This window comes from Coffea arabica, chromosome 3e, assembly GCF_036785885.1.
Source record: "Coffea arabica cultivar ET-39 chromosome 3e, Coffea Arabica ET-39 HiFi, whole genome shotgun sequence".
In the NCBI taxonomy this organism is placed as follows: Eukaryota; Viridiplantae; Streptophyta; class Magnoliopsida; order Gentianales; family Rubiaceae; genus Coffea; species Coffea arabica.
Genome location: NC_092315.1, coordinates 3,373,619 through 3,395,780, shown reverse-complemented (window position 1 = coordinate 3,395,780; position 22,162 = coordinate 3,373,619). Strand labels below are relative to the sequence as shown.

Genomic DNA, 22,162 nt, shown 5'->3' with positions numbered 1-22,162 from the left:
TATTTTCCTTTCTGTTACACTAACCATGTTTTTTAACTAATGCTAATTGAGGGAGCTATCTAATCAATCAAAATGGTTAGGTAGGCTTATGTCCTTCAAGATCGATCTAATGTCTTCCATTTCAGCAGAGATTAGAGGGCTAGCCATCCCATCACTTGGGACAATATGTGAAGAAACAAAAGTTTGAGATTATTACACATTTTTTTGAGCCTGCATTCATGTGCCAGATAATTTCCAGCCAACTATTTGGTAATTATGGGACCATTAGATTGAAGAGGGGGACTTAATAGTCACATGGTTTTAGGAATTCATGGACCGCAAACCATAAATTCAAGCTGCTCTGCAGAATTACAAAAGAGGCATAGCAACTTATTATAGACAACAACGTAGAATTTAATCATATCACCTACTTTCTTCATTTTTTAAAATTTAATCCTTCTCCTAAGAGTATCTTTTTTAAAAAAAAAAAAAATCAATAAAGGGCCATGACAGTATCAATAATACCAAGAGAGATGCTATGGATTGATTTTTATTCTTTTTTTTACCCCCACTAGACTTTGTGTTTCAGCAAGTGCCTAAATCTCTTGCTACATTTATTTTCCAACTAAAAGTTCTATAATCTAGACACACCATGAGGGGTGGCTCCATTATATTTTGTTTGGTTCATAAGCTAATCCGAATGTAGTACAATGTAAGTAGCACATCCAACCTAAATCAGGCCACAAATGATTGGACTTATGAATGAACGATATTAGGATAATACGTGTGTTTTTATCATGTTACATCAATCCACAATGGATAAAGACAATTTGGTTCAGCTAAATTTCCATATTGTTCTTCATCCCTCCAAAGAAACATGTTGATGTTACTTGCCACCAATTTGTACCATGCTTTGAATTAACTCTTGCTTGCTTGCTTGCTTGCTGGCCTTCACCGACAAACTTGCTCTGGTCTCTTCTCTTTTCTCTTTCTCTTTCTCTCTCCGATATTATTAGGGCTATGGAAAAAAGTAGATGAGGGGCAGTTCAAAAGTCTAAATAGCCTTTGGAATCCATACCCTTTCTATCATCCACGAAGGCATACTCATCAAGCATCCTCCATTCCTGCTACCAACTAATATGAACAGCTTGTCCACGAAACCTGAAAAGCATATTAGAGGCAAAAAAAAGTTAGGTGATGGGGTCTCACGAAAAAGAAAGAATCCAAATGTTGTTTTTGTTTTCTTGTGCAATGGACAGCAATTGCGCCCATGTTCCCCCACTAAAGATTCTGATGAAAGGTGTAAAACTGTAAACTGGTATGATAATTTAGCTGTCTTTTCGGCTATCAAAGGAAAAAAGAATGATCACCCCCTAGCCCACAGCTTTGCTCTTCCGTGTAAGTTGAAAATTCAGGGTCCCCAAGTCCATTTCCATGTTCCCTGCATGTAGCTCAATGGTCAAATGGTACAACTAGGAAATATGGACAAGAACACTACTATGATTTTGAGTTCCATCCATCACTACAGAAGGTGGAGTTTGGCTGAAATAGTTTAAAGGTCATGGTCTTCTAGCTTAGTCCTAGTTCTTGATTGCCCAAAAAGCAAATAATGATTCTCTTTTGGTTGAAATAGTTGATTATCCTAGGGCGGAACACTTAACACAATCATTCTTTTTATTAGGATCGTGAAATGATGTGCTCAAAAAGATCAGAAGTTCAATTCCTTCTAATAAACCACGGTGAAATCATTCAATTCTCCCCCTTTTTTCCTTTTGGTAGAAAGAAAATTTTGATTGAATTCGACTTTAATCACCGTTAAAAGTCAGAATATACTTTCGAAATCATACCTTTTTACGAGGATGCGGTCCGTTCTCGCCAATTCTCTATGTTTGCATGACTACATTTTTTATTTGTTGCGGGTAGATGCAGTCCCATAATTTATGATCCATTTGAAGAAGTTTAGCGTACCAAACTCGCACACAAAAATGAGGGGAAATATAAGATTGTATATATATATAGCCTGAATTGGGTTGGAATCTTAATGGGCTAGGCTTCACTAATTCAAGCTGCCCTTACTCTGAAATTAGGACTTGGGAAATTCAGAATGCGTTGGAGTAACACGTACTGGGGCCATACATTAATGGGCCAGGACTCTAGCCCCATAGTTTGATGGGCAAAACTAAACTAACGCCTCCAAGTTTGGTGATTCTACAGACCCAAGAATAATCCAATTATGACCTTTTACTCTACAACGCCTTAATTTTTTGTCTTTTTTTTTTTTTTTTTGGGTCTGGGTCATATATATATATGATGGTCATCAATGATTCAGTTACTTTATGGCAAAATCTTGTTTTAGAAAATTTGTGAATTTGTTGTTAAAGATGTAAACTAGACAATGTATTATTAAGGATGGTTCTCCATGTTCGAGGGACTAAAAGCCGAGCTGTTAATACATCTTTCCTTTGGCTTCTGGGCATAATCCAATCTTTTTATTTTTCTGTCTTCTGATATCAGTTCTTTTCTTCATTTCCTCTTTTCAAGCAGAAAATTTTGTAGCTCCAGGACAATAGAATTTGTCAAACAAGATCAGTGTTACTTCCTTGTAAGCCAAGGTAAGTTTATCAGAACATCAATCACAGGATTAATCCTTGTAGAAAGGGGAAAAGAAACCATCCTTTCTTGATTAAAAGTTGATAACTATTACAACAACCAGACCATTTTACAGCAACAAAAGGGGCAAGCTCGGAGTCAAATGAGCCAAGAAATACTGAAGAATGCCCCTGCCAGGATGCAGAATCAACTTCTGCTGTTTCTTCGATCAGGCCAGAGACATCCGAATAGTCGCGACGAGGAAGAGAAACTCTTTTAACTGTTTGGACTTGCAGACTTGATGCCACTAAAACAGATGAACTAATTGTCAGGGCATTGATCCAAGAAAGAACAATCAATACAAGGAAAGAAGAAAGTTATCTGTTGAAGATTGTCCAGGTACACAAGCAACAAATGGTGATTGAGATTGTGCATGGCCCCTTGATCCACCATCCACTGCTTGAACCAATGCAAACCACGGAGTTTTTAAGCACTTTTAGCTAAGGAAGTCCATTGCAGCATTCTTAACTGACAGAATTTTCTGGTTAGTAATCAAAAGTTTCTGTGGCACTGGTTAGGCATTGAAGTAACGTGGCATCCTTGAGCAACCAATACCTTCTTCTCCGGGGATGCAACAGGGCTTGTTATCCCCATTTTGGTGTCCAACGTACCATAAAAGAGCAGGACACAAGCACCCAAAAGAGGCACCATTTTGAAGCTGTTTAGAGATGAACTGGTATTTTGCCTGTGACTTAGCATGATTTTAGTTATTTATTGTGAATTTGTGCAAGCATGAATAGTTTAAATAAAACATTTAACAATGATCCTACATGTTAATTCTTATTAATTTTAGAAAATTGATGTATTTTAAATGTTTAACTATTATAGTATTTTTAAAACTTCTTTGTATAGTTTTGTTATAATATAATAATATTCATCAAATATTATCATGAATGTCAAACAATCGATAAATATTTTTTTTAGATAATTAAAATTTTTATAATGACCATAAAAAACCTAGAATGACGTGTTCGTAGTTAATAAAGTACAAAAGATCTAGCAATTTATTTTCTTCATCAACAAATGTTTGGTTTTTGACAACATTAATAAATCTATTGGTGTAATAGTTAATTTTTCTTACACCGTGTTAATCTATATGGATAAAAAAATTATACAAATTTATCAAAAAAGATTACATTATTACAAGAGAGGGGAACCATAAGAACAAATAATTCAAAATTTATTTAAAAAGATAAAGTTGTTAGAAGAGAAAGATACTATAAGAAAAACTAATTATAAAATAGTTGGATACAAATATTATGGATGCTAAGGATGTGTTTCGATTGCCATTTCCCAAAGAAAAATTGTTACGTTGTCCGTGAACACATTTTCCAATCACTTTTTTACCTCACATATATCAAATCACTATAGTAATTTTTTTACAAAAAATCCAAAAAAATGCAATCCAAACAAGGCCTAATTATTTAAAAAGATAATGTTGTTAGAAGAGAAAGATACTATAAGAAAAACTAATTATAAAAGTGTTGGATACAAATATGGTAAAACCCAAGTGTCCAAATAACTAGTTAATTCTCTTCAATTAAGCTTGTCACATAAGAGAGAATATGGACAATTAAAATAATTAACACATATACACACACACACAAAAACACAAAAACACAAAAACATTGATTTTTTCATAATACCTTCTTCTTTTCTTTTTTGTGATTTTAAGAATGTGCATATATAAATTAGGATTACGCATACGGAGGAATCCACCCTTCTTAAATTGTAGCACTTTTCAAAAAATTAAGGATACACATTAAGCAACTGGTTCAGTATAAAGACCATAGAATTTTTCCTAAGATGCTGCTTTTTAAACATGTTTTTTTTTACACGCAGAAGCCCAAATTCTGAAATAGATAGTCCCAACTATCATGAATTGTTCCTTTTTAAACAAATAAATATAACCCTATAACTACTTGCTAGCGAGACCAAAAGAGTGGCGTTCTTTTTCAATTTTTTGCCTTGGTCATCTTTTCTTACGAGTCACACTGAGAAAATGCAGCAAGGCGCATCGGAATCTAGACAAGCAAACTTACCATCAGCTTCCACCTTCCTACTTATTAGCCATCAGCTTTGTATCAATACTTTCTAAAGCTTATATATCATAATCACGGATTGAAAGTCTCTCTACAAAGGATGATAAACACTATACGGTACATAGTTGTGATTGAAACAAGACAGATATTTTACAGGGACAAAGGGGGCAAGCTCAGAGTGCAACATAACTGAATATCATGACTAAAAGCTACAATAACTATTTAAGAGTTTCCTTTATTCACCCAACAGAATGATATCTCAATGCTTAGGAGTGAGTGAAGGAAATGCAGGAATAGACTGCAAAATCAACTTCCTGCTGCTTCTGCGACCTGGAGACATCTCAAAGTCACAATGAGGTGGAGAAACTCTCTTACTATTAGGAGAAGCCAACTTGATGCCACCAATGGGAGATCCATTGCCTTGAAGAATCTCTGGCAGTTCGTCTTCCTGAACCGTTTGGAAGTGCTTATCAAACTTCGGCTGAGGATGTAAAAGGTTTGGCTTTGCTAGCCCTTGGATAGGATATAAACCCGATGAGGAGCCAATAGAAGGCAATGAAGATCGCGGTGGCTTTTTCTTTGAGGAAAAAGGAAGCTGGACAGATGGTCTAAGCAACAGAGTTGAACAATTATTAATAATACTGATGATTGCTAGAGCTTCCAATCAAAATACAGGATGTGTTTGTTGTACCTTCCAAACCGTAAAGGTGTTGCAGGTGGAGCAGATTCAGGGTTCTGCTGCTCTACATCTACCTGGATTGCAGTTTTATGTGGCTTCCTGTCCTTTACAGTCTTCTCCAGCGCATCTGTTTCATCTTCTTCTAATTCAGCTTCTGTGCCTATGTATATAGAGCCTGAAGCAGGAGAGTATAAAACTTCAAACAGAATACTCATTGCAATATACACATGGAGTAACTAGATCAGACAAAGGGATTGGATAAGCCAGTCCTGCATTATCTCTTCCTTGTTCACAAAGAGGATTAGGGGGCTGGCTTAGATGGAACAGAATTGAAATATATTCAGAAGCTTAAGCCAAACTCACCATCCTTTCTACCAAATGCATTCTTACACCCTTCACATCTACAATTAATAGAGCATCCAACACCACCCTTCAAAGAAACAACCAGATTTTTATCAGAAGCAAGGAAAAATAGGAGGAAGACAGAAAGGTGGGGAAAAGACCTGATAGCATTCACAGTATTTTTTGAGGCAACCAGATTTCTTGCAGTTACACCCTCTCTTATGTCGAGCTGAGGCAGGAGTCTTACTGGAGTCATCCTACAGTAAAAAATTTTCACATATTACTTACTCTCAATCACGCCAAAAAGGGAAAATGATAAGTCCAGATTCAACTGCCCATCCCAACCTCACCTCAGTCAAAGAATCGGAGCTCCTAATGACTTTGGGGGCAAAAGCAAGGGGGTTTCTGGACTCAATCTGCTTGCGAGTTGCAAGCACAGTATCCTCATGAATAGGCTTATTGAAACATTCCTGACAGGAACACGGCTCCACACAGTAGACACCAGCAGCAAAACATTCACAATAACTGCATGCAGAAGGAATTTTTAAGAACGCAAAAAACAGGAGAAAACCTAAAATTCCAGACATTAGCCAACAGGAATTAATTAAAGCACATTGGTGATGACAATCAAAAGAAACGAACTTGCTGAGCACAAAGGATTTACTTACAGTTTCAAGCATTTAGATTTCTTACAATTACATCGCTTACAGCCCTCAGGTTCTCCAGAAACTTCCAATCTACGCCTGAGAATTAGGAAACGGGTCAGACAGGACTATAGCAGAAAAAGAAACTTCAATATGATGATTAGTGCTGTAAACTGAAATTAGCATACCTCTTCTTCTTTGGACTAATCTGATTGAACTCTTCATTTGCTATTAGGGCAGAAAGCTGGTTAGCATCTTCCGTAAGTGGAGCTGCATTTTCAATAGGATCCATGTCTGTCTCCGTAGACGTCAATGCCAAAGATTCATTAAATGATTCTTGACCAGCCATTATGGGCTGGAAATTAGCAGTTGAACTAGGTGCAATAACCAGTCTGCCAGCAACTGAGGCGTCCTGCTTCACAACCTTGAATTCCTTGGGAGTGGTTGCAAGAGCATTTAAATGCAAGCCAATTCCAGGTAAAATGCACCTGGATGAATCATTTCCAGACTTGAAAGGAACCAATTGCTTATCTGCGGAGGGTGTGTTTCCATCAGATTGAAGTAAAATGGAAGAAACAGAACTTGAGTTCTCCTCCAGGTGCTTTCTGCGAGCACCCGCCATCTCAAAAACAAGGCAACGTCTTCTCATTCCACGGTACAAATTTGAAACAGGCTACAAGAGAAGAAAAGAAACAAATTGAGAAAAGAAAAAGTAAAACATAATTGCTCCAAAAATTAGAAAATTGGCACTTTAAAGTTAACATAGCCATCCCTGGCAGTGAGTGCTTAGTAAAGAATACGTTATAGCTCAAAGCAAAATAAATCTGCTCAAACTCAATTGGATCTCATCTCAAGTTTCCACAAAACACAACTGCAACTTGATGGAAGTTTCCAATCCATTTCTTTTGGCTCAGGACAGTATCATCACAAACTCTACTTAATCTACTTAAATCAATCAATCTAAAAGGATCCATAGGTGATATTGTGTGCTAAGATGTATCCAAACCATTTTTACATGCAGACACATTTCTTGAAAAGCAAACATTTAAAGTGAAGTGCATCTTAGCAGCAAGTACGGGGATGCATTGCTGACCTCAGCATCCATTTTCTGACTGAGGCTCCCTTCCATGCACTCGCTGTTCAAAGAAGAACTGGTAATAACTTCTTCAGGCTCAGCAAATTCCATCACACAACTTCCTTCTCCTGGTTGAGTTGAAGGGTTTTCGTTGTCAATTCCCTCGCCTTGGTGTTCAATACAACCAAATGTTTGCATATTCTGAATATTATTTGTGTTGTTGGTATAGAAGGCAGTTGTAGATCGCGGGGATTCATTAAAACTGTCAACGTCCTTTGGTGTATCAAAATTTAGCAGATCAGCAGCATCAGAAATTAGACTCTCCCAATCGCAACCTGCACCATCTCTACTTTGATTAGTTTGGCCTAATCCCTCAATACTGGATTCATTTGTAAATAAACCTTTTTCAGACACTACTAGAGAAAATGGAACTAATGGTCCAGCATTGGCATCAAATTCAGACAGACCTTTATTGCTAGCAGCGCAACTAGCCTTTGGGCTGGAGATGGGACTCTTGCAATCATAATTTAAAGATCGCACAAATTCAACTGCCAGCTGTGAGCAATCATAAGATGGCTCTATAGATGTCTCTCCAAGAGAATTCCCCGGATCAAAATTTTCCTGCTGCTCAGAGGAGTTATGGGCATATTTTACAATCCCTCCATTCCCATCAATTTTCTTCTGACTGTCAGAAGAAAACTCAGGTCTTGATGGGTCTACAAGTTGATGCCTGAAAGCAAAAATAAATATAGATCAATGGGCAAGGAGGCTTGCCATACTATAAATTGTGGAAAAAAGTGAAACTGCAGAAACTGATCAAGAAAGATTAATCTCTTACCTTCTAAGGAATCTGGACTCCTTAAGGGAACTGGCATGGGGTGACGTGAAAACAGATGGAAGGGATGCAAAACTGAGTGCATTTAGAGTTTGGGTAATGTGAACAGACTTAACCGGCTGGATAGGAGAAAGATTGTTCAAAAAGCTAAAGACTGGGGACTCCTGCACGATGGATGAAACAGAAAAACTCTCAGATGGAAGAGAAGAAAAAGAAAGCACTGGAGACATCACGTGTTCATGGTAAAAACTTGAAACAATGAAGTACAAAGTACGCTAATGATGCCATCAGCATGACAAAAACATATTATTTTCAGCAAGGGAAGATGCAGGGAAAATGAGAAACAAATATGGAGGGATTTTGCATGATTAATAAGAAGCCTTAAATTCGTACAACTGGCCGCGGATGATTCTAAGCTCAAAATCAATACCCATGAAAGTACTGTATCAGTAACACTTTGACATGTAGAAAATCCAGTTAATCCACTAGAATAAAAAATATATAGTATCAGCATTGCAGTCACCATTTCTGCCCATTCACCTAAAGAATAAAAATCTTCTAGCTAGAAAGACTAAAAGCTGATTCGCAACACCTAGAAGCACACTGCAGACAACTTGTACAAGATAGTAGCACTTTTATAAACCCTAGCGTTGAAAGTATCCAAAACAAACTCAGATTACTTGTTTCCCCAAATGAACTAACAATCAATTTCTGAGAAGCATGACAAAATTGCAGATAAATGACCAAGATGTTAGACAGCATATTGCAGAGAAACATGAAAACCAGATTTTCAAAACCTTCCAGGTGACAAAATCAACAAATTACATACCGTTTCCGCATGTAACTTAAGACTACCGAGACTACTTAAAGGTTAGATACCAAAAATATGACACAGCAAACTAAAAATTCCATATACAAATGATATAGAATAACCAAGTAACAAGAACCGTAGGCACGAGGCGAACTACCACTAACGAGCATTAAAGCAATGACACACAACTCCAATTTACTAACAAAATCACAGTCAGCTAATTCCAGAAGGAAAAAAAAAAGACTAATTACCAAAACCCAGAAGCCAAAAGACTTAAGGACGAAGATCAAGTAAAATAGTTGAGAAACACTAGAAAATCGCACACTAAGAACTGAAGGAAATCAGAATAGGGGCAAACAACAGCATCTTCAATCAAATTGAACAAATTCCACCTTAAGTGAAGCATAATCTGAAACAAACAACACTAACATATCAAACCTGTCAAAACCCATTTCTCACCAGTTCAGAAGCTGAAAAAAACAAGATAATGCATTAAAATAAATTAACAGAGCATGAGGTCAACTAACAAAAAGACCAATAAGCTCTAATTCATACATCAAAGCAGCCCAAAACCATTATCCAAAAAACTTTTTCCCTTAGAAATCACAGATCAATGACCAAATCCCTGACCTCAAATGCCAATCATAACCAAATTATTATCGCCAAAAAAAAAGACAAAAGTTTACCAATTTAGCAAAAACCCATTTCGCAAAAACAATTCTGCTCCCCATTTCCCCAAAACATTTTTCACTTAAAAAAACCTGAAAATCGAATCTCCCATAACAAAGCCCAAGCATTACTGACTTACCACTCCCAAAAAGACAATAATTCATGAATTGAGCCAAATACTCATCTCAAAAACACTGCTAAACCCCATATACCACAAATCCAGCCCCCCTTTGCAAAATCCACATCTTAAAACCAAAAAAATACAGCTTTATTTTCTTTGCATGATCACCAAACCCCCCCCCCCCCCCGGGGCATAAAAAACTGACAAAATGCAAATTTAAAGTTAATTGAACTCAAAAATCAAACCTCAAATTTAGAAATTGGTGTATTGATCTGATTCTTGCTCCTCTCTGGAGTATCCATCACTACAACTTCTTTTTTTTTCCCCACTTCTTCTATTTCCTTCCTCTCTCCTTCTTCCCCAATTTTGCCTTTCCTTCTGTCACTCTTTATATACAAATTATCTTAAATCTAATCTATTGTCTGCAGCTTCTATCAGATATGTATGGACATCTTACTGCAATTAGTCGCTCTCAAGTAAAACTCACACACAAACACACGCTGGAAAACACACAGTTTCCCTCTTGGAGTGAAGAAAGAGACGAATTTTAAGAAGAAGCGGGAAGGGGCCCTCTCCCCTCTAACCCATCTCCCCTGTTTACTAGACTATTGATTTTCTCGTGCTTGCTGATAAAAGAGACCGACCCTACCCACCCAACTCACACTACACACAGTCACACAGTGTAATAATGCAGAGGCGACGCCACCAGAGAGATAAAAAGAGGGAAAAAAGGGCATTTCAAAAGTAACGTAAACTAGTATTGAATTGAATTGAATTGAGAGGATCCGGTAAAAATGAATTAATGTGTAACCTCTGGAAGTATTTGGACCAGGTTTGTCCCTTGGAAATATTGGATTTCCATCTTCGTCCTTTTTCTTTTTCATGTTTTTTAAGGTTGTTTATTATTCCAGTTGGGATATTTTTTTTATTATTGACTTTGTCCAAAGAAGTTATTGGAAATCCATGGATTTGTGCAAAACTGATTTGGTTTTAAATTTCAGTTACGGTTGACCCCCTACATAATTGGTATTAAGTAGGTCAATGATTTTCAATTGTAATTCTCATTGATTTCCAATGCTAGAGACTAGAGTTAATGGGTATAAATACCTTGTGGTATTTTGGATTGAATAAAAAATAAGTATAGTACGAAAAGGAATTTGAACATAAGACCTTTAAGCCCAATTATTTGACAACTCATTCAAACTATTATATGTTTTTAAACTAAAAAAAAAATGTGCATTGTTATTTCATAAAAGAAATTTGTAAATAAACATCATAACACTCATCCTTTGTTTTTTCACTTGATATTTGACCTTTTCTAATATCCATCTTAAATAAGCTACATAGCTATCCCTTAAATCACTATTAAAATGTTGGAGGATATTTTTTACTTTCCATAAAAATACCATGCCTCAGTAATGACCTTTTCATTTGGCATACCAATACACCTCTTACAAAAGTTAATTGTAAGCTCACATGATTAATAAACTGTATAGGTTATTGGGATTTTAAAAGAGGGATTTTTAACTCCAATTAAAAAAAAAAAAGAAGGGACGAGCAATTTGTAGAAATAAATTTTCTTCTTATTTCATTGATAGCTACTTTTTAGAAATTATATTTAGCAACTTTTTTTTTTATCTTTTTCGTATTTAAAGTAAGTTAATTACACATAAAAAATTTAATGAAATAGTTAGAAACAACTTAGAGATTCCATGTAAACAACTTATTAATTGTCCCGTGTTCAACAATTTGCTAAAAACAATAGAGTTTAATTTAAATATATCTAATTTTCTTTATTTGTCAAACGAAATGAGGAACAACAAAAAGAAAAAGACTAAACTCTTATCGTTCATGTATTTTCTCACGCCATCTTCAATCTTAGTTTTGGTCAACATAATGGACCCTTTTTCCATTTTCATGAGACCTAACGAAGGACTCATTTACTTGTGAAAAAATGTTATTAGCAGTCAATCCCTTCGAGCTCTCTATTTAAGTGAAATAAAAAAATAATATCTTCAAGGATAAATATCTTTGGATTAAACTTTCGCTAAAATTTTTTTTACCAATACATCTTTTGATCACCATTTTACCTCATGTATATTAAATTATTACAGTACATTTTTCTACTATTTATTATCTGAATTATGCCCTTTTTTTATACATTTTGAAGAATCTTCTACTATTCATTTATTTCTTAGATAGTTCCACAAGAGTTTTTAATTTCTCGGGCCGGACAGTGATATAACCTTAAATTTCCCCTATTATTGGGAAAATTCGTGACTCGTGAATTGCATTAAATATCAATTGTGACGGAGTAGTGAACACGACACCCACCGTTATTAATACATGTATATATCGATCCAACCCCAAAGCCCAATTTGTTTTGGCGCGCTGCCGATTTCAAACAGCGGGTCGCCGGTCGCCTCGACGCTCCGTAACATGCCATGGTCCCAACCCCGCCAGCTAATAGGGGTTTCCCATTTCCGACATTAAATATATGATTATATATACTACTACTACTACTATTGCTCCGAGGGCACTCACTAGATTGAATTTTGGAGTACACGTCATTGGACCTTAAAATTCTCAGTCCCATCCCACCTTAGAATATCGGGTTGAGTTTTCACCTTACATTTATTATCAGAGGGGGAAAAATCAAATATTAGCCTATTTTTTTTCATGAACTTTGCCAAAGGAGAAGAAGAGTATGTATATAACTGAAAATACTCTTCTTCTTGCATTTCTAGTTTGAAAACAATGCTCCATTTGGACAAGCTGTTTTTTGAGTGTTTTTAAAAAATTTTACTGTAGCAGTATATATGAAAAATTTTTATTATAAATATTTTTTGAAATCTTTGATATATTGTATGAATGAGATGTTTTTTGAATTATTTTTATTTGTGTATTACTTTAGTATTGTATTTGAAAAAAATTGTTGAATTTCAAATATGAAGTTCTGTTCACCTTAAAATTGATCTTGTTCTCTTTTTTTTTTTTTTTTTTTTCCTTTTTTGGGGGTCAAAAGAATTCGAAACAATGGAGTTATTTTCTTTAAACATATATTTGTCCTTGTGTAGCTAACAGGACCGAGTTCATCAGCACATGTCCTGTGTTTCTTCTAGTCTTCTGGGGTTCTGGTTTCTTCTGCATGTTTTCTACACAGAAGACAAACCTCAAGAATTGAATATAATTTGGCATTTTTCCTGCGTCTTCCATCCAACATTTAGATCCAATCTAAAGGTGGTCCACTGGAATTTCACACTGGACGCTAAACATATTATTAGAGAATTATTTTCACATCTACCTCTTATCCATTAGTCAGGTATTTTTTTTCACTGTAGTCTTACGTTGACCTGAGAAGGTAGAGAATTATACCCAAAAAAAAAAAAAAATTCAAGTCTAAGAGTGTGAAGGGATCTTTTTACACATGCACATGGTAGAGTATTTCAACAAGCTCTCCTTTCATTAAAAAGAAAAAAAAAAAAAAAGGGACAAGCTTATGTAAATTAATAAATTTCTTTTACCGTCCAATTGTATAACATATTTTTTACTTTTTCACTTTTATCATCATCAGCTCATCAACTTGGGAGTATGTTAATCAGAAACAAACAAGAATATTTCAAGAAACATGGGAAATCTATAGCAATCAGGCGATCTATGATTTTTATCTTTAGCTTTTCACTTTGTCAAATTAAATCTTGACATATTGGTTGGTGGTTCCTTTCCCTTTTATAACAAGGTGGCCCTCTTTGTATAAAGTCCTTCTGTTCTGTCACGTGATACCTCCATTTCCAACACTACTGAAAGCTCCAAAAGCCAAGCAAGTTTCAGACTTTTACCATAAAACTAGTAGTACTATAACATTCGTACTTTCTCAACCTCCCACATTCTCTGGAACAAGTGCTTACCATGCAAAAGAGCAGAGCACCAACCAACTAGTGTTTATCATCATAGTGTCAAGGCCATGCGTTGTCTCTGGCACGTGACACCTGGTCTGATCATCAGAAAACTCTTTGATCAGCCTTCAGCGGTAGAAGTACTGACTATACTGACCCAAAGTTGAAATGAAAAAGATTACTACTGTTCTTGAAAGTTAGATGATAAACATGTAAGTAATTTTATGATAAAATCCTCATTAAGTATTGATCAATTGTCTTCACTCTTGAAGACTTTTCAGGTTAGAGCTCAGATTCTACCTCTTATGGGAATATTAAATTAAGGCTTGTAGTTGACTAGGTGCATCAGCTACAAGTTTTGGCCGGGATCACGAACTTTAATATAGATTGATGCGATCACAACTTGCCAAGGACAAGAGAATAAGTCAAGTACAAGTTAAAAATTTAATTACTAGTAGACAATATGGGGTTTGGTCATTGTTAAATCTAGTCTAATGTTCACTCCAAAGCATGTATGCCCAGACATGGTTGATGGTATTGTATATTCTTGCTCTTTGGCGAAGCAAAGGAAAAAGAGGGTTTTGTCTGACTTTGTTTACATTCATTGGCTTTAGCGCCACTTTGTTTCAACTGAAATACTGCAGATCGAGGACTTAGTGTCATCGCCTAATTTTGTCTGTCACCCCAACTGTTACATTTGGCAAGTAGGATTCGTGGACTTTCAACTCTAGTATTTGGTTTTATTTTACATTCCGCTGCAAGATTTGAGTTGAGCCAACGAACCAAGCGTAAATACTTTGGAATGTTGTTGACTCAGGTTAGATTAGTCGATCATTTGACAAGTGCTCTAACAGTTTGTTAGGGTAATCATCAATTGCAGCATCAAAAAACTTGTTCTATAAACATAATACGTAGGTTTGATCTGATCAAATTGTATTGGACGATTTCCAATAATTCGTTAATGAAATTTGCTTTTTATATATATTAAAAAATGGACCATCATAAGTAGTGACAATAGTATTTTTTCTCAATCAAGCTTAATTAGATGCCAAAGCATTTTCCAATAGTTAATCTTGTAGCATCGTATTCCATTTAAATTTCTTCATCCATATGCTTTTGGGTTATGCTTTTTCTTTCAGTAAAGCTCACTTTGGCTCTCAGATGCAAGAAAATAACATGTCATCCGTACTACACGGTGAATTCAGTGACAATGGCCCCCCAAAAGGTTTGTGTAGTTGGTGAAAGTTGATCAATTTTCAGGATCCACTAGATAGATGGTCCCATAAACCTAAATGGTTGAACAACTATTTTACAACCTAATCAGTTAGTAGTATTTATATCATATACCCCAAATTTGATAAGTTAGGCAAGCTTTTACTTTGTTCGTTCTCATTAATTTCATACATAAAAATTGATGATCTGTAACTTTCATGTGCATATTCATCGATGTGCACACACTTATTGTCCAACATTGCATGCTTGGTACAGTATTGTTTACTAACACCATGCCGCTTGCGACCAATTTTAATTGAATTGGATTCAATAAATGGAGACAATACGGTGCTCTCATTTGATCAATGGCAGACTGCAGTGGATTTTCAAAATCAAAACTGTGTTTTAACGTAAAACGTTGTTATGATGAATTAAGGAGTGGATAAGTAACGGCTGGAATAAAATCCTTGCACATTTTAAAGGATGGCTGCATTTCAAGTTTGGATCATCATTCTGCTGAGGAACCTGTAATCGACAAAGGAAATGGAACTTGAGCAAAACTGCTTATCAAACTGGAGAACAGGTTGAGATTATCGTAGACATGCGATTATAGATATTGGTTCCTGCGGTCCTGCCATGCCAATGTGAGGTACTGCTTTAATTTGGTGGTTTGATCTTTGGCATATGAAATTGTCAACGCAGTTGATCACAAAACATGGACAAAATGGTCTTACATATCTGCTGTAAGCGTAGATGTTGACTTGCATTTTCGATGGATGGCATAAAATTTTTCAGGAGATGCATAAAATAGCAATCATATATCAATACAATGATTGGAAAACCATCGATGGTTATAAAGAAAGTTAAAGTGTTTGCTAGACCAAAGATGATACAAATTCGAGTTGATATGCATATTTTTATGGCACATAAAGTACAGAAACTTGGAGTTTTTGGTTGAAGTAATCTACTTCTTAGAACATAATTTCAAAGTAATACTCCTTCAAAATTTATTCTCTTGTTAATCCACTTATTGCCATGCAGGCTCCCATCAAAATAAAAGAATCAATTGTAATTATGTTCTTTTTTATATTATATGGTTTTTTTTTTATATATTTGGTGCTCTATAGGCAAACTAAGAAAGGAAAACAAATCTATATTAATTAATGCTTTAAAATGATCAATTATCCCTTGAATTGCAATAATTTTGCAAAAAAAGAAATTATCCTTTCACGAAAACAATAACATCATGTCTACTATTGTGTACTTTTATGGCATAAAATAGCAAACTCATATTACACATATATCTCATCTTTTGATTTCTTTATTTGTTTGTATATGCAATAACATATATAAATGATGAACTATTGACTTTATACATTTCAAGAAGTTTGGAAAAATTCAGATAGTATGACACATTAATTAGTAAGTATTTCAAAATAATGATCATAATTTGATGTGAACTATAAAAGTTCCATTTTAAAGGAAAAGTGAAATAATAAAAAAATTTTCTTGCACTTTGGAACCAATTGCAGATAATCTAAGCAAGTCATAATTAGCACTAGATTTAACACCGAGGTTAGTTAATAATTGACATTCGGAAGAGTTATTATCGTGCGTTTGAAGAGTGAAAAATCATGAATTAATACAATAGATCTGCAAAGATTTTCAGTTTTCTATATGGCATTTCATCATACAAATGGAAAGAAAATTTTTAGTTATTATGACCATTTAAGAAATTTCCAAATATATTAAGAATTTCCTTGAAGTAGACAATCAATAATAAATAAAGAAGAACTTTTATTCACTTTGGAGATTGTAGACAAGTAGTAAAATTTGAACCAACTACAATAATTGTGGATTCATCTAATGTGAATTAGCAACTAAGCTCCTAATAGGAATTATTAACATTTTAATAGGGACTGTACCTCTCAAAAAAAAAAAAAAAAGGAAAGAAAAGAAAGAAGATAAGAGGAAATTAATTTGAATCTGCATTAGTTTAGAAATATTTTTTTAAGAAGAAGATTATTGTGGCAATAAACTCCCATACGGTGTATTTTATTTACCATTTTGATATCAAACAATTTCAACACTATAGCTTGAAAAGTCCCATACATATAGTAAACAAAAAGGGGTTAATTCAAATTAAAAAGTCCAAAATAATTCTATGTATGGATTGAATCTCTAAACTTTTGTTAATCTGGCCCTCCAAATTAATAAATCAATAATATATCCACTAAGCTTTATACATTGAATTTTTTAAATATTCCCACTTGAAACTCTAATCTATGTCATTATAGTCCCTTAATTTACAAATTTTGGTCATCTGACCCTCAACGATAAGAATCGATGTTTGCCCACGAGGGACCAAACTCTTTGGTCTCCAGGCGCTTAGTGACTGCAATACAATAATATATCTTCTTGTCGTAAGAAAAATTGATAAAAGTTGAATTTCTCATTAGCATATACACGTATTTTGAGGACTTAATTACAAATAACCAGCTAGAGATTTTTTTTTTATTTTAAAAAAAAGCCTAGTCAATAAGAGGAAAGCCCACTCGCCGGGATTAACGTCAAAATCGGATTGAGCGGGTATATAACCCGACCCACGACCGCAACCACTAATATTTAAGTAACCAACTCAAAAAACCTGCCACTCCCCACTCTCAAGTCACCAATCACCATTACTATTATTTCTGTTTTTAGGGTTTATTTATTCACCATCTTTTGAGCTTTTCATTTTTTAAACTCCTTTTGTACCATTAATACTTTTCAGTGTTCGTTCTTGAGTTGTGTGTAGAATGCGGAAACATCGATCTAATTAAAACGGCTAGTTTTAATGCTTTGCCCATAAGAGGTAGCAGTGGATGTATCAGGCTTGATTTCTGAGGCAAACCAACAGCAAAAAGATAGCCCAAATGAACTACAACAATGATGAGTGAGTTCTGTAATAAGTTTCACTTTTTTGCTCTTATCATCCAATCTTGATTAGTGGACTCATTTTAGTTTCACTGATTTTTTGCTTTTTTTTTTTTTTTCCCTTGGTCAGTCCTTCCAAAGAATCATAAAATTTTGTGGGACAGTGATGACTTTGTAATGGCTTCTTTGGGTTTTATTGTGGAAGTGATGGAAATGTGAGATGGGTTTTGCTTACTTTTGGTCAATCTTTAGTGGCTTCCTTTTGTTCTTGCTTAGTTTTTGATGGTTTGATTGTAGGAAGGGAAGAGGGTGGGTTGTGGCTAATGTTTCCTGGGCTCTTATTGCTTTTATGAAATTTATTTTTGATTTTCTTTTGTGGGTTTTGTAAGTTATCAAGACTTACAGAGAAAGAGTTTTGTTAATCCTACGTTTTGACTGGAAAAGTGCTACTCTACTTTGATTCATTGCTGAAGTGCATGTCATTGTGATTGTTTTCATTTCTATTGATTTTGGAATTGGTTGGATTATTTGTCGTTTACCTTGTTCTAAGTAGATCCACTGCTTTTGAGGGACCCATTTTGTTGTTCATGGTACTCATTTATAATGTGGATCTGAAGTAACAGCACCTATACTGGAGAAATTGTGCATAATATGTCGTCATGTTCCATATTACAGTAGCTTAAGTGGATTCTTCGGATCTTTTTTCCCCCTTGTGTAATCACAAATGGATTCTGGCAATAGTGTACAACCTCATGTTCTGTTGATTTTTTAATTTGAGCTCTAAGTTTCGCTTGACTTTTGTTCTGTTGCTAGTCTGTAGTTTTAGTGTGTTAGTACTTAGTAACAATCCTATCCTGTTTGTTTTGATAGATACATGTGGGATTGGCGATGTGATGAGTATTGTCTTGAAGATAACGCTGACCTTGGTAAGTCATGCTTGTTTTTATGTTTTTGGTTCATGTGATACCTGAAAGAAGCATTGTCTTCTAATATTTTGGTTGTTTGAGCAGATATATCAAATTGCCTGTTGAGTGGAGATGGCCAAAATGAACATTTTCCGTATATTTTTAATGATGAAACTACTCCAATTAAAGCATGTGGAGATTTAGCTTACCATGTTAATGTCGATGGTAAGATGACTTTCTCTGCTGGTTTCTACTCTTTTTTTTAATTGCATTTCCTCAGGGCAGAACTATCTGTTGAAGAAAATGTAGTGTTCAGTTAATTTGTAAGTGCACTTTAATTTCACATGGATGGCTCTATTTGAGAGTCTGAGATCAAATTCCCTACAAGAAAGTAATACTGTCAATGTAATTCCTTTCACTTAAAAAATGATTCTGCACATCGTCTCACAGACACCAATTGCAGTGTTGGTTTTGAGCACAATGCAGCACATATTGTATCTAAGTTTGGAGGCTGAATTGCAGAAAACTCAAGCAAGGAATTAAATCAGTGCAAGGAGGCTTCTCTACAAGCAAAAAGGCGACGAACTCTACAGTTTGAGTCTGAAGATCTGGTAGCATCCTTCTGCAATGAGGGTATTTCATCCACGTATTTAAAATCAAAGGTTGGTGCTGGCTTGTTTGTTTCTTGGGCAATATCCATTGAGATCACTGTATTAGGTGACTATTGTTGATCATAATGTTCGTGTCAAACATTATCTACAAATATAAGATTCCCGTTGACATGAATATGGTAGTTCTTAGTTTCTGGTTGATATGTCATTTTATGTTGTAATGTATTTGCTTTGGTTTCCTGTGTAGGAGACAGAGGATTCTGTGGAAGAGGCTATATCTGAAATGTCAAAGTGGGTTTCCGGATTTGCAGGTTAATGCAATTTCATTTTATTTTTAAGATGGATAACCATCAATTATATTTAGGTTATCCTGAGATGATTTTAGTGCTTTTCAGAAGGTACATCTGCATCTGGTGATGACATACTTGATCAGTCATCTGAAGGATGGCTTGCTGATTGCATCAATGATGCTGAAATTCAGTTCAGCTCCGAGGATATGTATATTACTTGTTACTTCTAGCTTTTAAAATAGCACCAGCATTTTAAACCTCTTTTAATGAGAAAATATGTATCTAGACTAATCTCTCTTCTTGGCAACAGTAATTCTTCTGGTGCATCTGATGTCCAGATTGATGTTGCAGGTATATAAACATGTCCTTAGGTGATACCCTTGTGTGTTTTGTCTTCTTGTTCTTCTTTTTCTTTTTATTTTTATTTTTTTCACGTCCATATTCACAAATCTTTTCTAGCATATTCTTGTATGCTGTATTATGGTTTTAGTTCTTTTGACCCCTTCTTAAACAATAAGCATTCTGTGGTAGAACTTTGTGGCACACCACCTGAATATGAAGCTAATGCTATTCAAGAGCGACCTGTTCGGACCTGTAGAAATGTTGTTTTCAAAGGTTGTTCTCTTTTTCCTTGATTCTTGTCTCTAGTTTTCGTGCGTATCCCATATGAGGTGGCAATAGCCCTTGATCCTGCTATTCATTCTTCATATAGAGATGCTGCTGTTTTATGTTGAACTAAATCTATCCAACTTTTTGTTAATACTCAGGTAGAAAATCATATATGCGGCCTCCTCCTAAGTTGGCTTCTTCAGTCGTCTACCCATTTGCATTTATTAAACCATGTGGCGTTCATGGGGATGTGACACTAAAGGATATAAACCAAAGGTTACGTGATCCACCATCAAAGCTGAAGCAAAACCAGGAAGACCCTTCTGTTTCTTATCCCACATCAGCCTTCTCTGGGAAACCTGTTGTTGGGAAAACTAAGATAAGGACTGAAGGAGGAAAAGGAAGCATTACAATTATGAGAACAAAAGGTTAATCACATTAAAGCTGGTTTAGCTTTTGTGGTTGTGGTGCTTGTTCCATCACTCTGTGGCAATCTTCATGTCTTATCCTGACATTATCAAATTGTACAAGCTAACTTCTTGGAGTTCATGAAAGAATTGTTTATGCTGGGAAACGGTTTTCGTTATAAAGATATCTAGTATGGAGTTCATGCTGGTAGTATGACATTATAGAGGTTTCCTTTTCCATTGGAAACCTCTATTCATATTTTCTAGTCTCAGTCATGTGCAGAGCTTATTCTCGGTGTATCTTCTGTTGCATTAGATCTGGTAATCTTCTAGATCTGTCTCATGTTTTAGTGATTGATTGCATAATTGTGATTAAAGTAATGTTTTCTGGCTCGTGGTTAATCATCCATAGGAACTTGCATGTTTTGAGTCCTTTATGACAGGGAAACAAGTTGGCTGAAGATTGATAGTATCATTTAAGCCGCCAGTTGAGATAAACTTCTGCAACTTTTATAACATTTGAGATCTCATTTGCATGGTACAGTTATCTGCCTTGACTAATGTGGACCAGTGACCATTGCAGCAGTTATATATTTGTAAAATGTAGGATATGTATGTGACTTAGTTATTCTGATAAATATGCAGTATTCCTCATTCTTTGGCAGTATCCAAAATGTCTAGCGTCCAAGTTACTTTTTGTTTGTCTGCCTTGGTTGATGTCGTGCTTTTGAAACTGAGGAGTTGTTTTTCCTCTTATCGTTCATTCCTGCAACTTTGTCCCTTCTGAAATGGATTTGCATGAACTAATCATGAATCGATATTTACTGAAATTTTCTGAGAGGATGACTATGGAATTGTCAATAGCGCAGCAAGAATATGACAGACAACATCATTTCCCATGTGATGCTTGGGAGGTTTTGCTTGTATTTATGTGTACTCTCGAAATGCTGCGGCACAAAGTAGCTTCAGGTCCATCTCTTGCAATAGGATAGAGTGCTAGACATGTTTAATCAACAACATTGTCCAAAATTTGGCTTGTTCAGCTGCCCTTTGTTTGATGAATCCAATTAACCTATTGAGAAGTTGGAGGGAACTGAACTACCTCCGAAAATATTTTAACAAATTATGGATGAAAAATACGTGCAAGAGTTTCATACCCATTACCTACACCCAAGCTGGTTTCAATGCAGCTTGATCTAAGAGCATTCTCCCTCTCTTTTGCATCATTATTGGCTGTGAGAAGTGATTCATACACTTGCCACATGCATAAATAAAACTAATTTTCCCAAAAATAGAGAAATCACTCAACCAACTTTCTTCGAGACTCTTGTGTACACTAAATTAATGCATATGACGGGAATACTTTATACTTGATTTGAGGTGATTCTTATTCCTAGAAACGATTTTGCGTTAGATTGGATTTTTTTTTTTAAACTAGGCATTTGTCTATTCTACATCTACTCCTATTCT

The 22,162-nt window shown here is 35.2% G+C and overlaps 2 protein-coding genes across 4 annotated transcripts; one reads left to right on the top strand and one right to left on the bottom strand.

Annotated features, from left to right (window-relative positions):
* Positions 1-4,706: 4,706 nt before the first annotated feature.
* On the bottom strand, positions 4,707-10,605 carry LOC113734161 (protein tesmin/TSO1-like CXC 2). 2 transcript variants are annotated; one of them, XM_027260528.2, is made up of 11 exons: positions 10,092-10,605; positions 8,249-8,409; positions 7,878-8,140; positions 7,429-7,745; positions 6,524-7,008; positions 6,360-6,434; positions 6,042-6,216; positions 5,853-5,948; positions 5,713-5,779; positions 5,362-5,524; positions 4,707-5,278 (listed from the first exon to the last, which is right to left on the bottom strand). In XM_027260528.2, the coding sequence occupies exons 1-11, from the start codon at positions 10,146-10,148 to the stop codon at positions 4,930-4,932; spliced, it is 2,208 nt and encodes a 735-aa protein (XP_027116329.2). In that variant the 5' UTR covers positions 10,149-10,605; the 3' UTR covers positions 4,707-4,929. The 2 variants fall into 2 exon arrangements, with proteins under 2 accessions (XP_027116329.2, XP_027116328.2); XM_027260527.2 differs by having other exon boundaries at positions 7,429-8,140; positions 10,092-10,246.
* Positions 10,606-17,581: 6,976 nt separating this feature from the next.
* On the top strand, positions 17,582-21,073 carry LOC113736848 (protein XRI1). Of its 2 annotated transcripts, XM_027264020.2 has the most exons (9): positions 17,582-17,889; positions 18,741-18,796; positions 18,881-19,000; positions 19,298-19,437; positions 19,634-19,697; positions 19,782-19,884; positions 19,987-20,027; positions 20,208-20,291; positions 20,444-21,073. In XM_027264020.2, the coding sequence occupies exons 1-9, from the start codon at positions 17,870-17,872 to the stop codon at positions 20,716-20,718; spliced, it is 903 nt and encodes a 300-aa protein (XP_027119821.1). In that variant the 5' UTR covers positions 17,582-17,869; the 3' UTR covers positions 20,719-21,073. The 2 variants fall into 2 exon arrangements, with proteins under 2 accessions (XP_027119821.1, XP_071940458.1); XM_072084357.1 differs by lacking the exon at positions 20,208-20,291 and having other exon boundaries at positions 17,628-17,889; positions 20,444-20,964.
* Positions 21,074-22,162: the final 1,089 nt, after the last annotated feature.